Source organism: Schizophyllum commune (genome assembly GCF_000143185.2).
Source record: "Schizophyllum commune H4-8 unplaced genomic scaffold SCHCOscaffold_11, whole genome shotgun sequence".
Lineage (NCBI taxonomy): Eukaryota > Fungi > Basidiomycota > Agaricomycetes > Agaricales > Schizophyllaceae > Schizophyllum > Schizophyllum commune.
The window spans coordinates 1580237-1595153 of record NW_026089548.1 but is presented as its reverse complement, the minus strand read 5'-3'; the positions used below and the strand labels follow the sequence as shown (position 1 = coordinate 1595153).

The following is a 14917-nucleotide window of genomic DNA, read 5'->3' as shown; positions in this document are numbered from 1 at the left end:
AAATGCGAGAGCCAGCCCGGAAGACTCAACCGTGACATTGTCACCGCTATGTTGGATAACCTCTTGAGCTAAATTCTGATTCCGCACAGCGCTTGATGGCCGGAAGCTTACTGGATTCGAGTCACTGCCACAGACGACCCATGTCGGTACGTGCCCGTGCTGAGCGCTCATTCTGTTCGTCCAGTCCAATGACTGGATAGCATAGCGGACTATATGAGTAGGTCTGTGAGACATCATTTTTCAAGATCGCTCCTTTTTTCCAATCATTTGCTGAAGACAGAGCCATAAGCGGGAATCCTGCGTCTTAACCGGAAAGTGGTCGAGTAGAGTAAGGAAGAGAGTCCCAATGTTTCAAAACGAAGAACGCTCTGAATTTGCTGACTCGACTCGCCGAGCTCAAGGATCGAGTAGCGGTTGCGAGCCGCAAGAATTTACGCGTGGCACTCACGTGCACGGCTGAACTTCGCAACTGGAACGATAACAGCAACAATACTAACTGATGGGTCTCTATCATCATCGACGTAGAGGACAAGACATATAGGCTCTCGAACTGTTTCTTCTCAAGGCTATCCGCGGCCCATCATTCAGTTCGCCTTCTTTCTTGTCTTCAATCGTACAATCTCGCTTCCCTGAGCAGGTGTATACCTCTTCTCCACCAGCACCTTGCCCCCTGCGGCTTCAGGCCTTCCTCGGGCTCACTCGGACTTCCCAAAGATGTGAGCCGCGAGAACACGCTGGTCAATGCCGTCTCAGATATTTCCCACCCTAGTGCAGGTCTTCCTGAAGCCGGCAATGCCTTCGCGCCTGCGCCGTGAGAGGCCCCAATTGACTACGATAGCCCGGATAGAGTATGAGTTCCTGATCCGCGGTGACACGCAGCTTAATCCTCCCATACACCTCGTCATCGCCATCTGCGTCCGCCGTCCACCCAGCAGACTTCCCTCAAGCGCCTTCGGCATTTAGCGAAGCGAGGACGGAAAACACCGCCCTCCACCGCCCCCACAGACGCCGAAAGTCCTTGTTATGGATCAGTAGCGCATGCGAGAGCGCCGTGCGCGCAGAGGTCAATCAGATCACGATTACGTGCACCCCCTCCGCCACAGGTCCTCGAACCTTCGCTGGACAAATGGCGCTGGCGATCACCGCCAATCGTTCGCTGGCGACTAGCCGTTTACATGTTCGGACCATTCCTATGGCGGAATTGGCGAGATCTGTGACATTGCAAGGTACAGATGTGAGCAATATTCAATTATGCAAGGCGCAGAAGCGATTACGCACCGGCGGCATACGTTGCCCAATCAGGCAGGTATGGACACCCACTCACGGTGGGTAGCATGCGCGCGGCACGGATCGAGTACCATGCGCACATTATGCAGTCATGGGCAAGTTTCCCGGGCCGTGCAGGATGGATAACTTTCCGTGTGCAGTGTCTTTTGACAAGGAGTTGGCTCCGCAGCGCTCGATCCCGTTTGCGACCAGAAGACGCATCAACGGTGGCTCATTGTCGGTTGTGCGCGCTATAGGAAGGGCGGGAAGTGCCGCAGGCGGCCGCTGTATTTTCCCTCTGTCGGGAGTGCCCGCGTCACGGCGTGCCTCGTATATAGGAAGCGGCGGGGGGAGGCTTGTGGACGTGGGACGCAGGGAGTTGGAACAGGCATTATTGCCACCGAGCGCGGCGACCTTGCACATCTTCTCGAAACCGCGCACGTAAGCACAATGCGCCCTTATAAAACTTTGAACGATGATAATAATGCGATACAACAACGACAGCAGGATAGGAAAATTATGCACACAAGAAAACGATACTACTTTCTCAAGAGCGCGCCAGGCGCTCCTTGGTGTACTCGACAAAGTCGTCGATCGTCGACGGCCAAGCCGCTAGTAGAAAATCAGAAAAAGGCTAAGAACGGTAAGACAGTCACACACACCTTCCAGATCATACTTCTCGAACTTGGAATCAATGGTGCGCACAAACTCGAGGAACTGCGCGGCTATGCGTTAGCTCCCGCTCGCACGCATATGGCAAAAAATACTCACCATCTGCCACGTATCCTTGCTGATGCCCTTCACGTTCTTCTCGTCCAGGAATTCGAACCACCATTGCGTATACTCATCCTTCCACCCCTCCTCGTCACTCATGTCGACATCGTCATCGTCGTCGCGCCGACGGACATGCGACACAGCACCGCCTCGCAGGCCGTGGGGGATGAGCAGCTGCCAGAATGCCTTCGCCATGTCGGCCGCTACCGGAGGTCACCGCGTCAGCCGCGCCAAGAGTGGGTGCCCGATGGGAGTCCGCAAACGTACCAAGACTCCGCGCACCCTCAGCGCGCGAGAACTCAAACGTATACGCGTACACCTTGTTGAAGTATTGTGGCTCGGACCCGAGTCGATCGCGCAACTTCATCAGCGCAGCCTGCATGGCGGGAAGCTTGTCACAGCTAGCAGGGGCAGGGTATGTCAGCAAGGGCTATGGATGAGGCGGAATGAAGGTGAGCGTACCCCAGGCGCTTCCACCCTTCGACCCATCCGGTCTTGGCCCACGAACCGAGCCGCGGTGCCTTGAGCTCGAACGCCACCGCGAGAAGTACGACATCCTCGGGATCCACCCCAAGGTCAGAGCAGAGCTTGATCGTCCCATCCGGCCCGATCTCATCACTGTCAGGATCTGCCGCGTCGTCAGCATCGTGCTCGAGCAGAGGGACCAGCCACGCACCCTTGTACTGCTCGAACAACTCCGTGATCTTGCTCGTCGACGCGGCCGGCTCTTTCGTACGCGCGGTGGACGCGAAGGCCTGGGGGTCGCTGTAGTAGGCGTCCACGGCAACATCTACGCGCTTGTACTTGGCCAAGAACCGTTGCGCGTCCTTCACGCTGCATTCGCCTGCGATCAGCGTGTATCGTCTCCCTCGTCGGATCGCTCACGATGCGCCCGTAACGCCACAGAACTGGGCCATTGCTTCCTCCATCTTCTTATCTACCATGCCTGAGGACCGGTGGGTTGTGGTGGCTGGCTGAACGCGATGAGAGGAGTCGCGATGATTGGGACGATTAGACTGCAGTGATGAGGCGCACGTGAAGTCGAAGTAGGGAAGTATCCGTCAGCATATTCGCTCTGCAGCCAACCGTTCTTTCGAGCTCACCAAGTATTGTCTGTATATACAGTATGTGAGAGCTCCGAGAAAGACTAGAAGTACTGAGCTGAACGTCGTGGGCGTCGAGGACAACGAGGTCTCCTCGAAGGAACGTGGCCGGCATCTCGTCCCGAGCGCTCCGGTCAGCTTTATCTCTATTTGTGGCGCAAGCACCCGCATGTTGTACTCCGTCTCCTCGTTTTTACAACGTTCCCTACCTTGCTCCTCACCGTCACGCTTCCCAGGCCACGCGGACTTACCACACCCGCTCGCCGTCGCCTCCTCAACCGAGGTTCCCCTCTTCGGTCTCCTAGCTCCATCTGTTCTCCGTAGAACCAATTCGCCGCCCCGCAAAACCAATAGCGACGGCCTCATGCCTGCGTTCATGACAACTATCCGAGACATTATCTGATCCTCGCCCCTTGTAATTTCCAGCTCACCAGTGGCGCGAGCCTGGAACGCGGTGATGTGGCGGATACGACGGGATTCCGTACTTCCTGCCACTGCCTTTGCCTCGATACACGCCTGCAGGCTGCGACAGGCCCTCCCGCACGTCGTACAGACTCCAATTTCTCTCCGTAAGGCTGCCAATTATGGCCATCGTCAATGGTTCTTCCTATCAGATTTCTAGCGATTTGTCCTTTCATTCAGATCCCATCTATGCTGGCCTCACCGTCGCAGTCAGGGTAGAAGACGCAAATCCCCCTCGAAGCTATGCCTTAAAGGTCAGTCCATGTACTTCTCGATGCTTCTCTTTCACGTATCCGTCCTTCCTGTCCCTGCACGTCTCGGTCTTTCCCGACAACCTTGGTCATCCTTTGGTCATATCTCTTTTGCCACCGCCCTTTATCTGTCCACCCGCGCACTCTATTGTTCACCGCATCCTCCTCATACAACCCGCCCTAATTGTTCAACAAGCACCCCCTTTGTTGAGCTCCTCATCCGCCTTCCATACTCATCAGCTTCTCTATTAAACCGCCCACTAAACCGCCCAATTCCAACTCCGCGCTACTGAGCAGATCTGAACCTTACCGTATGCGCGGACGCTCCTCCATTCACGGGGTGCCTTCTGCCAATCCGTAGTCCCACCCTGCATTGTCTGCTGTCCTTCTCACCTTTGCTTCTTAGGCAAAGTCCGCGTCCGCTGCCACGGCCATAACGCGACCGACATTCAATATCCATAGCTGACAGCTCTCAATCCCCATCCTATAAGCTCCCCGCCGCCCTTGAACTTTCCACTATATGCGCAGCTTGAACTCTTTACTCGGCCTATTTTGTACATTCGAATCGTAGCCCATTCGCACACAGCGCATTCGAACCCCGCACAGTGCGCATTCGAACAGCATAGACTCGAGCGGAAGCAAGCGCGCAGCAGACAAGGTTTCCTCGCGAAGTCAGGGCCGCGCCCTCCGCAAAGTTCTCGACCCCCAAGAGAAGGACCACGAGCGTCCAGCATCACTCGGCGCGCTCCCAAAGGAGGGCGCAGGCCCCCAAGATCAGTCACCGCTTGCTTCCCAAAGAAGAGGAGAAGCCGCCACGCGCCCGGAAGCAAAACGGTATCAGCCTCCCGCCGGAACAATCGGTCGAGCCTCGATCATGATCAGGACGAGATCAGACGAGATCATCACAGGCGATGCAGCCGAGGGACGGGGGAAGGCGAGTCGACTCGTGCGCAGGAAGGCGCAGAGAAGGTGTGCGGACGCGAGTCAGTTGTCCTGCCCGTGATCCAGAGGATAAGCCGTGATCCTGCTGCACACCCTGAAGAGGAAGCCGCAGACCGTAACGGCGTAGCCTGACCCTGCCGTCCGCACCGTGATCCTGCTGTACGTTCTCGCCGGAATTCCTCGAGCTGCGAGACAGTGTGCAGGGACGGGCGCCCTCGTGCGCGCGACGGCTTTCCATCATATCATGACCTGGCACGGGCCTCCGGGTGCAGAACGAAGATGGCATGGGCGATTCGAAAGATGGCGCCAAACTCTGAGTGTGGTGCTGGACGGAGTCGTCGGCGCGTCGTGCAGTACGGAATCGTTGGCATCAGATTGGATGGATGGTGGGTGGGCTAGGGCTATAAACTACTGGTATAGTTAGGGTGGTATAAACCGTCAGTCTTGGGATGGTATAGACCGTCACGCAGCGAGCCTGGTTTGCCTCATCCTGTAAATACAACGCTCGTGTGCATAGGGAAATCATACAAATACACATGCCGGTGCGAGGGTACACAGCAGAAGAGCAAATAGCAGACGAACGGAGAGCAGGCAAGAAGTACGAGGAGGTGTTGAGAAGTACCCGGAGGCGGTGCGGACGACAAATAGGTGTAGCGAGGGAGAGAGATGCTAGGGATCGTTGCAGAACCGCGGCGAGATCGGTACTTGTCGACGACGAAGCGCGATCAGTGCTTGACAACGACGCGCTTCGTGTGCTTCCCGGCTCTCCGTCGCTCGGAGCAGGGGATGGGGCGGCGCCAAGACTCGTCCTCCTCCAGGACGATGTCCGCGTGCGGCTGGCCCGGCGGTGCGGCCGGTTCCCGTGGGGGTGTACGTAGCCCTCCCGACGGTTGCCGATGGTGGGATGGGTGCGGATGGGGGGCATGTTCCTGCGGCATGGGTGGTGGCGCATACGGCTGACCATGCATCGGAGGACCGGGGGGCGGCGGCATGACGGGGCGCGAGCCCGGGGGAGGATACGGGTACGCGGCCGGGTTCTGCACAGGCGTCATCGGATGGGGCGCGGGCTGCAGCGGCTGCCCATGGCCCGGCCAACCGCGCGGGGCCGCCGCGTCCGGCGCATCAACCTCGACGCGCACGCGCCTGATCTCCCTGCCCGCCTGCGCGAAGAAGGCGCGCTCCTGGCGCGCGAAGATGTCGCTCGACGCGTGCGGCGGCTTGCACTCGGGCTGCTGCGCGGGGAACATGGCCATCAGATCGTGGCCCGTCGGCGGCGGGGGGTAATGCCTCCGCGAAGGCTCCGCGGAGGCAGGGCTGTAGCTGAGATCGACATCTGGAGTAGGGATCAGCGCGGGAGATAGCGATCGGTGGGGCGCATACGCGCCTCGAAGGGTTCGTGGCGAGAAGGGACGCTGCGAAAGGCCGCCTGAGGAGGACGGTGGTGACGGGAGGGGTTGCTTCATATGTGGCGCGCGAAGGTCGTCGCGGGGGGACGCGGTGCTCGCTGTCGGCGATGGCGTCGAGTGGGTGGTTTCCACGGGACGGAGATGGAAGGACATGGCGGGCAAGGCGTGCGAGGGCGCTCGAAGGGCGGGGGAAAGCAAGAACGGAGGCGACGCGGGTCCCAGAAGCCGACAGCTATATAGGGCGTGAAGCGTGCGCCATAGTTCCCATTTGTACCTCGATCCGTCTTAATGGTTACCTATTAGGCCGAGATACACCGCAGATCTCATCTCCAACCGCCGTCGTCACGCGTCACGGTTGTACATAAAGATCGGATGATAGCCCCAGTAGGTCCAGGCGATGTTCAATGTCGTTATATCTCCTCCTCATCAGTCTTCTTGTTGTCCCGATCCGCCGCATCACCCGTCTGCGTCCGAGCCAGCCCCCGCGCCCTTCTCGCCAGCACACGAGACTGGCGGGGAGTAGCCGCGATGCAGTGCATCCGCCCCTCCGCACATCACGGTCCCGCGCCGGCCAGGCGACTTGCCTGCCAGTTTCGCCGCATTATACGCCGGCGACAAGAGCACTCACACCGTCAGGGCATCTGCCGCGTCTGACACGACGAGAGCGCCTTCTTGAAGGCCGGTCATTGCATTCATCCTCATTCACCCGAGTATAGCCTGACTGCATTCAATCCCGGCCTATTGCCCCTAGCGAATGCACGTTCACTTACTTTAGACCGTGCGTGCCGGCTGCGCGCAGCTGATGCTTTCTGTCAACCGCATCCATGCCAATTGGGAAGCACGGACGTCCTTCTAAAGCGAAGGCGCAAGACAGCTGTATTCGCCGTTCCTGGCATGCAAGCTCTGGGGTCGCCCGCGCAGCCTGCGGGTCTCCGACGTCGTCGAAGCTGCATCGCAGATGCATCGGGAGCCGCGGCTTGTGCTGCTCGGGGATTGTCAGATAATCACAGGCAACGCAGCGGAGGCTCTCACCATTCGCCTCCGGCGTCAACGCCAGTCGCACGCTGAGCGCTCAGATATGCCCATCCCGGATCCAGGCGCATGTGTCTCCGCCGCCTATCGATGTATGTCAGACTCTGCATCAGACACCAACACACGTACCACTCGCCATCCCGTCCCATACCAAACTCGCTCTCTCACCACCTCCCGGCGCGCGCCACCTGCCTGCAAGGCAGCACCACTATCGGCTGTATCGATGACAGATCGAGCCTTCATGTTGCTTTCTAGAGCGGAGTTCGTGACCCCACCAAGTGCGGACTTCATGAAGTTAGGCCTACCCGTCGGATACACAGGTACGATCTAATAAGCATTGCAAGGCCATCACTGTAGATCGCGCTTAGCTTTGGCAGTGCGTCAACGAATTCCTGCCCACAGCAGAACCGCTCTACCGCTAGCTGTTCATCTCCGTGTAGGTGATTGATCAACTCTGGGTAGCATTCGGGATCCTTCTATGGGTGAATGGACGTTGAATGGGTCGTCGGTGCGACCTCGAATGCGTCACCCGGTCGCGTTCTCGCGCAGGACCTTCCCGTTCGATGGCCACGTCTGCAGATCAGGTCCAATCGTGGGAATAGCGCGCGCTAGGACCGCGCCTGCGCATCGTAGACTGTGCATCTAGGTCAGCCGTTGCGCTTTCATATCATCAGACGCTACGACGCGACCTCGCTTACCACACCCATGGCCGACAAAGTTCATCACCGTATGTCGCCGTCGAGCTAGCAGACGTGATGCATTCATAACCGGTGTGGGCGTCAAGCGTTCATCACTGGCTGGGGCGTTAAAAGCGTTGGATGCATTCGTTAATGTCGCACAAAGGGGTTAGCGTTCATCATAGCGAAGGAGAGAGTACGTGACTTACGGCGAGGAAGTACGTGACCAGCTTGTGACTTACATACGGAAACGGCAATGGCAGTCGCGGTAGACGTCACACAGCTGTCCGCCTATCACATAACACGTCTAGCATCTGATTGAGCAGGACCGCGAGCGTCGCGGTCATGAACGGCGAAGGTCGCATAATTTGTGGACCGCGAAGTCATGAGTTGTTCACGGGAAGCGTCGTGAGTCGGAGAGCCTGATTGGCGAGACGCACCGCGATGTTCTCGAGACGGAGGGCAGCTTCCTGTCAAGCGGGCTTCAGCTTCCTCTCGAGACGGAGATCAGCCTACTCGCGAGACCGAGGACAGCCTTCCAGCGACAGCGACGACTTCGATCTCGACGGCGACCCTCGTACCGCAGACGGTTTGACGGCCATCGTGATAGGTGGCAACGGAAGGTCGAGACGCCGCCACCAATCACTGAGACGCCGTCCCATACTGACGTTCCGTCGCCACCAATCTCTCCGAAGGCTGCGTGCATCCCTCCGAAGAGCACGTATACGTACCTCAAGCATCTTTACGCACCAGTGGTCGCATATACGCGCCTACAGTCCGTGACGGATACGTACCTACGGTCACGGATACGTACCTGCACCCGCTCCGATGTTCGAGGGGGCAACGTGTTGCCGGAATGCGCGCGTCTGCCAAAGAATAAGTGCCTGTAGGTGGCATCGCTGCATGTTGGTGGCACTACCTTCCGGTAGCATCTCTGTCTTGAGATGGTGGCATCTCGTTACTACGGTAGTCGGTGGTACCTTCGCGCCGCTGCGATCCGCGGAGAAGAAGGCGGCCTAAGAGAAGGAGGAAGGTGGCATTCGGAGACGCTCGGGTAACGTGAGCGAAGCGTGAGCAAAGTTCGAGAAAAGCGGACTCGCCGGTGAAGTACAATGACGCCGGGAACCACCAGAAGGCCTTCCTCTGCTCTCAAGTAGGTTTGGCGTGGTAGGTCGCCTAGGCCGCGGGTACGCGACTCATGTATCGCGTGTAGTTGACCTATAGATCGCGGTACCCGCGGCTAAGTCGACTTCTTCGTAAAGAGCGGGCAAGGGACCTTTGACCGTGATTGAGCAGCTATGGTCGACACTCCGAGGTCAGCGTAAATGAGTGCATGGATTTAACACCGTTGACATTTCCTGCGTAGTGGTGATAGGTACGCTTTTGCGAAGAGGACTATCACCGACAGATACGCGTTGCACGTCCTAGACTACATTGAATGGTATACATTAATCTGCGGGACCGTCAGCGTTGACCACATATCACGACAGAATCATGATGCTACGAGAGAAGGACCTACTACTTCGAGATTGACCCCTTGCACCTTGCCTTCTAGTATCGCTTGAGTGAAGCTGCTTTAGGAGATCCGTGCATCACCTTGACTATAGGCTGTATACATACGACAGGCTTGGAAATCTGCGAGGCGGAGCTCAACATTTATACCGCCTCGGAGAAGACCGGTTCATTGACTGGCGTGTTGGGCTTGCCAGTCTTGATGAACGCCTCTAGATTGGCCATAATCTCCGTTTGCTGATCCTCGAAGATCGTCTCGTTGAGAACTGCACAGTGTGGCGAGAGCGTCTTTGCATTGATAAGAACTCAAGCGCGCTCTTTAATGAACTCATAGATGCTCACCGTTTTCCTAGACTTTATCAGCCCGGGATGTACCTCCGGCTCGTTCTCGTAGACGTCCAGAGCGGCGCGGAGGACTAGCAGGATCAGTACTCAATGTAATAGGAAACGGTTGAATGGGCGCACCCTTCCCACTCTCCAAGGCGTCTACGAGCGCCTGCTCATCAATGACCGGCCCTCGGGACGTATTGACAACGATGATGCCGCCTCGCATCTTCGCGAAGGCTATATGGAGCTTGCGTTAGCGTGTCGTAGGTGAATTGAATTACATGCTTAGGACATGAGAATAGACACGGAACTCACCCTCCTTGTCCAACAGATGTCGCGTGTCCTTCGTCAGGGGGCAGTTAATGGAGAGGACGTCGGCACGTGTCAGGATCTCGTTGAAGGACACGTATTCCGCGCCTTTTTCTTCCTCGGGCAGCAGACGACGGCGGTTGCTGTAGATCACCTTCATCCCGAAATGCTGCATATGGTCTCGGACGAGCTTTCCGATGTTTCCTGCGAGAAGGCATAGTAAGCGAATCGATTCTTACTCTCCCTCTGTCATGTTAGGCCCATAGACGCCATTGCGGCGGCCTACTCACCCATGCCAATGATTCCCAACGTCGATCGGCGCACGTCCTTCGCACGTAAAGAGCGGTCCAGGAACTTGCCCTCCCGCACGTTCATCTCATGCTCCGAGCCGGCGCGCATGACCTGCAGAATGAGCGCCGCCGTCGAGTCCGCGGTGCGGACCGCCGCGCTCACGGCGGTGTTCGCGTAGTAGACGCCGTGGCGGGTGAGGTAGTCGACGTCGAGCTGATGGGACGGGCGGGGTTTAATGGGTGAGTCGGCAAATTGTGATGGAGCGCTGGCGTCAGTGAATGTAGGTAGTGAATGGAACTAAGAAGGTACTGACAAAGTCGTACCCGGCACCGCCCGAGCTGATGAGCTTGCAGCCGGTGTCGACCAGAGGGCCCACAAGCCCTTCATCCAGCGGCCAGGGCCACGTCTCGTGCCACCGCAGGAATGAGAGGAATGCTGGTTATTTGTGGATATGAATGTCAAGGGATTCAAGGCGACGAATGGCATGCCATGCAAGAGATGAAGGAGGTATGTTAGTCATGTTAGCTAACAAGGAGAAGGCCGGACTGACCGATGAATGGCCCGTCCTGCTTTACGGCGTCGGCGATTCGTTTGGCCAGGATGTCGTGAGGGGCTTGTTCAACGGTCTGATGTTATGATGAGGACATTGAATGTAACAGTGATACGTCAATACAATGAATGAGACATTCAGTGGAAGATAGGCAGCTAAGAAAGACCTATCACCCACGTAAAAGTCGACAAGCGTCCTGAGTTCGTTCATGTAGGATTGCGGCACCTCCGTGGGCTCGTTCATGAGAAGGACGCGAGGTTTCGTAGAAGGCGCCATTATATAGCAGCTCGAGAAGAGATGTCGCCTAGGCAGTTCGGACGGTCGATGACTCGAGAGCTTCGAGGTCGCGCGCACAGAAATCACAGCCTGACGATGGCGATAAGAGCCAAGAGATACAGACGCGTTCAGGAGCCCCACGGCGAATCGAGTCATTCCTTATGTGGTGCGTTGTTCTCCCGCCCTACGTCTACACAGGGTACTCGCGCATATCCCGCGGGGTTGATGAGGGGAAGAGCAAAGCAATGGACAAGACTCGGCAGCCTAACGCTTGCATAAGGTGAAGGTTCCCTGGAAGAACCGGCTATCGGGCCGAAGCCCCTTGGCGAAGGTCATCATCGACGATAACCTGGATAGAGGTCACCCAAAGCCTGGATTCTACAAGCAGAGAAGCGAGGATTATGTACACGAATATGTAGTGTCTAGTAGAATATGGTACACGGACACAAATCGTGGGCTAGTGCAGTAGATTCGTCGTGAACGTCGTCAGAAGACATGCTAGCACGTCGTTATCCAAGTCCTTCGTGAGCTCGAGTGTTCGAGGAGGCGCAGAACAGCCCTCGCGTATACTCGAGTACATACGTGAGGTGTCGTTGTCGGTAGGCCGTATCACCTGCATGCGGAGCCCATACGATTGGAAGGCACCAGAGCAGCGGCAGACCTTTACTATCGCAGTTCCTCTGGCCACTCTGTTCGAGGACGCCATCTTCCTTCGGGGTCGAAGCGCGGGTTGGGCTCGTAGTGCAGGCCATCTTCGCCGCCGCGGCCGATGGGGACTGTAAGGGGAACGTCAGCACTGCAGCCATCGCGTAGAGAAAGCAAGCCACTCACATATCCACCCAATCCAGCTCTCGCCCATCACCGACGTCCATTCCTTCCACGCGCTTCCCTGCCACCACAAGTTGCCCTCGCGGTCGAGCGAGCCCCATTCAGCGTCCCAGCGGTCGCGTGTGCGGCCCTTGGCCCTATGAAGACTGGAGTCAGCGACTCCGCTACGGAGGAGATCAAAGCACCACAACAGCGTCCTCTCATCACCGATGCCTATGCACCTTCCGCGGCGGCATACTCAGTCGGCGATCCAGGTCAAGCACGCACACAGTCGCCCAATCATTCCAAGAACGAAACCCCATTCCATGGACGAAATCTCACTCACCCCACCTCCCACAACCCAAACACGCGCGCCATCATCGCGTTCTCGCGCTCCTTCATTCCGCGGATGTACATGAGCTCGACCGTCGTCTGTCCCATCATGATCTGCCGCGTGTGCGCGATGACCATGGCGGCGGTGAAGCACATGAAGAGGGCGGATCTGGGTGGGGTGGGTGAGTACGTTGCGTATGTGAGGAAGAGAGAATAGAAGGAAAGAGACGGCGCGAGGGTGTCATGCAAGTTGTGCGAGAACAGAACATGAGCATGGAAAGCCGTGTAAGCCCCCGACAGCGGCGCGCGAACATCCCCACCAAGCCACCTTGGCATTAAAGAACTGGCTCACAGTGCGATGATCACGATGATCTGCGGGTCGATGTCGACGTCGCCGTGTGTGGCGACGAATGAGACCAGTGTGGCAAAGGTGTAGGTCGTGAAGACCCAGGTGGACTCGCAAAAGTTGAAGAAGAACTGGGAGAAGTGGCTGAGCGTCAGTAGGGGGGAAGTGATACTTGGGGAAAATGTGTACCGACCTTGTAGTTCTGCGCACCGACGCACTGTCCTATCCCTGTAGCATCGGGTCAGTACTGGATCAAGAAGGGGTATATTGGCAGTCGCGCACAAGGGCAGTGATGATCGTATCGTAAGATGCACTGTAGATCTCGTTAAAAAGAATGGTCTTGCTGTGTTATGCACGCGACTCACCGTCCCACATGCCCGACAATGGTGCGCCCTGTACGGCTTTACGATCCGGCACCGCGTGCAATATCTCTGCTCCTCGCGCAGGAACGGGATAGGGGGTGGCCGTCGCGCAATGTGTATCGCGCGCTCCATCTCCTTTGCCTCTCGCTTCGAGCGCGGGAAGCCGGGTGGAGGGACCGACGCGGGTGGAAGGGTCGGAGACGCTATGGACGAGGGTTCCGTGGGAGACGGCAGGGACAGAGGTATTGTCGGCGATGGCATGGGGGTCGTGTCGGAGACCATGGATAGCTTCTTCGTTTCGTCATGAGGCGCGATGCTGTCTCGCGCGGTCTGGGAGGAGGCGGGGACCGACATGCGCGCGGGGTCGGTCGTGGTGGAGAGGCGAGGTAGGGGTGCGGTTCCGTTCTGGTGTTGTTGTTGCTGCTGCTCATAACTTGGACCGCCTATTCGTTCGCTGGGTTCTTCCTTGGGTTCGGCGGAGGTTGGGAAGTAGGCGTTCGGTGGCAGGTTGATGTTCGGGTTAGCGCCCGGGCTTGGCGCTGGTGGGTAAAGCGGTGGTGGCTCTGCAGTTTCCGGTACATACTTGCGGTGAGGGTGGTGCGTAAGTGTATGCATTGGGGTCGCGAGGATATTGGGACGTACGTCTTTGGCCCTCCCCGGAGATGTGATTATAACCTGCCACTACGTTCAGCGTCGATCCTCTCGCGAAGTAGCATGCCACGCACCCTGAAGTAAGCCGCCACCATCCACATCCACAAGAGAGCGAACACGATGATGAGCGAGACTACAACAACACAATCATTAGTTCAATGACACTTCCCCTAGTCCACTGAAGCACATACCACCAGCGCCCAGGCTTCCCAACGCGGCATTGGTACCCTTGATCATAGGGACAACAAATCTGTGTATATACACATATGCCGTGTATCCCATGATGCCCAAGGTGATGAAGACAGTGAGCTTGAGCACGATCCATGGCTGGGGCTTCGAACGTCGCGCTTCGCTCCGTTCGCGCGCCTTGTACGCCGCCTCCTCGACGACGCCGCAGCACGAGTGCTCCTCTTTCTTCATTGCCGTCCGTGTAGATATGTGGCAAGACTAGATGAACATGAAGGGAGGGGGAAAGAAAGGTGGAAAGAGGCTGGGAGACGAGGGGTTGAGTAAACGAGCACAGCAATTGCCTTTTCCGGCCCGTCAATGGGATTGTGATGATGACATCACGCGGAGGTTCGGGAGCGAGAGCCGAACATGTGGCAAACCTGCTCCTTGCCACCATTGCTTGTGTAGGCAATCTTTCGCACTGCGTACGCTTTTCACCAAAAAACTGGTTGACGACCAAGGGAACCGCTCACTATGCATCAAACCAACCTCATCAATTCCGGAAATCATTACTGCCGTTTCTCTCTGTCCCCAGCTTGCTCTGACGCGCTCACATTACGAAAAACCTTCGAAGATGCCCTCGAGCAAACCTTTGGCGCCACAAGCGCTAGAAGTGCTGTTGATATAGTATGGACTGCCGACGATGGGACCCAGGTGCTGGTCAGGACAGCGGCTGGGTGAGTATCCGCTTCGACACGTTGGTCCTCGCCAGTTTTGTGTCATTTGTCGAGGGGATCATCGTCTAACATGGTTGCCAACTTTCATAGGGATGCGCCGAAACTACTCGCCGCTGTGGCGACTTACGATGGAAGTCTACGCCTGACGCTGATGAAGGAGTCGCCGTTTCTCCCATCGCTAATACGAGAATGCGCATGACGGGTACTTTGCACCATCGCTGGAGAACAATCTTATGAGGATTGGCGCGGTCTTCGCAGGAAACGTGTGTGCATCTATTTTGAAGGCGGAAAGATGGACGATGCGCCGTAAGAGGGAAGGCGAAAGTCTCGGCGAA

General features: G+C 57.2%; 7 protein-coding genes across 7 annotated transcripts; 4 read left to right on the top strand and 3 right to left on the bottom strand.

The window, feature by feature from the left end:
- Positions 1–1717: 1717 nt before the first annotated feature.
- On the bottom strand, positions 1718–2723 carry SCHCODRAFT_02639478 (DUF298-domain-containing protein). The gene is made up of 4 exons (XM_050346082.1): positions 2667–2723; positions 2038–2616; positions 1929–1983; positions 1718–1878 (listed from the first exon to the last, which is right to left on the bottom strand). The coding sequence occupies exons 2-4, from the start codon at positions 2233–2235 to the stop codon at positions 1814–1816; spliced, it is 318 nt and encodes a 105-aa protein (XP_050198290.1). The 5' UTR covers positions 2236–2616; positions 2667–2723; the 3' UTR covers positions 1718–1813.
- SCHCODRAFT_02639476 (uncharacterized protein) lies at positions 2163–3007 on the top strand. The gene has a single exon (XM_050346081.1). The coding sequence runs from the start codon at positions 2487–2489 to the stop codon at positions 2988–2990; it is 504 nt and encodes a 167-aa protein (XP_050198289.1). The 5' UTR covers positions 2163–2486; the 3' UTR covers positions 2991–3007.
- Positions 3008–5147: 2140 nt separating this feature from the next.
- SCHCODRAFT_02639468 (uncharacterized protein) lies at positions 5148–6420 on the bottom strand. The gene is made up of 2 exons (XM_050346080.1): positions 6183–6420; positions 5148–6131 (listed from the first exon to the last, which is right to left on the bottom strand). Exons 1-2 carry the CDS (start codon positions 6355–6357, stop codon positions 5524–5526), a joined length of 783 nt encoding a protein of 260 aa, XP_050198288.1. The 5' UTR covers positions 6358–6420; the 3' UTR covers positions 5148–5523.
- A 63-nt stretch (positions 6421–6483) lies between these two features.
- On the top strand, positions 6484–7041 carry SCHCODRAFT_02077638 (uncharacterized protein). The gene has a single exon (XM_050341703.1). The coding sequence runs from the start codon at positions 6609–6611 to the stop codon at positions 6918–6920; it is 312 nt and encodes a 103-aa protein (XP_050198287.1). The 5' UTR covers positions 6484–6608; the 3' UTR covers positions 6921–7041.
- A 233-nt stretch (positions 7042–7274) lies between these two features.
- Positions 7275–7644, top strand: SCHCODRAFT_02639464 (uncharacterized protein). The gene has a single exon (XM_050346079.1). The coding sequence runs from the start codon at positions 7283–7285 to the stop codon at positions 7565–7567; it is 285 nt and encodes a 94-aa protein (XP_050198286.1). The 5' UTR covers positions 7275–7282; the 3' UTR covers positions 7568–7644.
- Positions 7645–9569: 1925 nt separating this feature from the next.
- On the bottom strand, positions 9570–14097 carry SCHCODRAFT_02515291 (uncharacterized protein; the record flags this gene model as incomplete). The annotated part of the gene is made up of 16 exons (XM_003028133.1): positions 9570–9713; positions 9768–9841; positions 9891–9989; positions 10068–10265; positions 10352–10565; positions 10666–10787; positions 11880–11954; positions 12010–12143; positions 12332–12487; positions 12671–12795; positions 12858–12892; positions 12947–12977; positions 13030–13608; positions 13669–13701; positions 13752–13810; positions 13869–14097. The coding sequence occupies 16 exons, from the start codon at positions 14095–14097 to the stop codon at positions 9570–9572; spliced, it is 2307 nt and encodes a 768-aa protein (XP_003028179.1).
- A 275-nt stretch (positions 14098–14372) lies between these two features.
- Positions 14373–14891, top strand: SCHCODRAFT_02589797 (uncharacterized protein). The gene is made up of 2 exons (XM_050343976.1): positions 14373–14582; positions 14673–14891. The coding sequence occupies exons 1-2, from the start codon at positions 14380–14382 to the stop codon at positions 14779–14781; spliced, it is 312 nt and encodes a 103-aa protein (XP_050198285.1). The 5' UTR covers positions 14373–14379; the 3' UTR covers positions 14782–14891.
- The last annotated feature ends 26 nt before the right edge of the window (positions 14892–14917 follow it).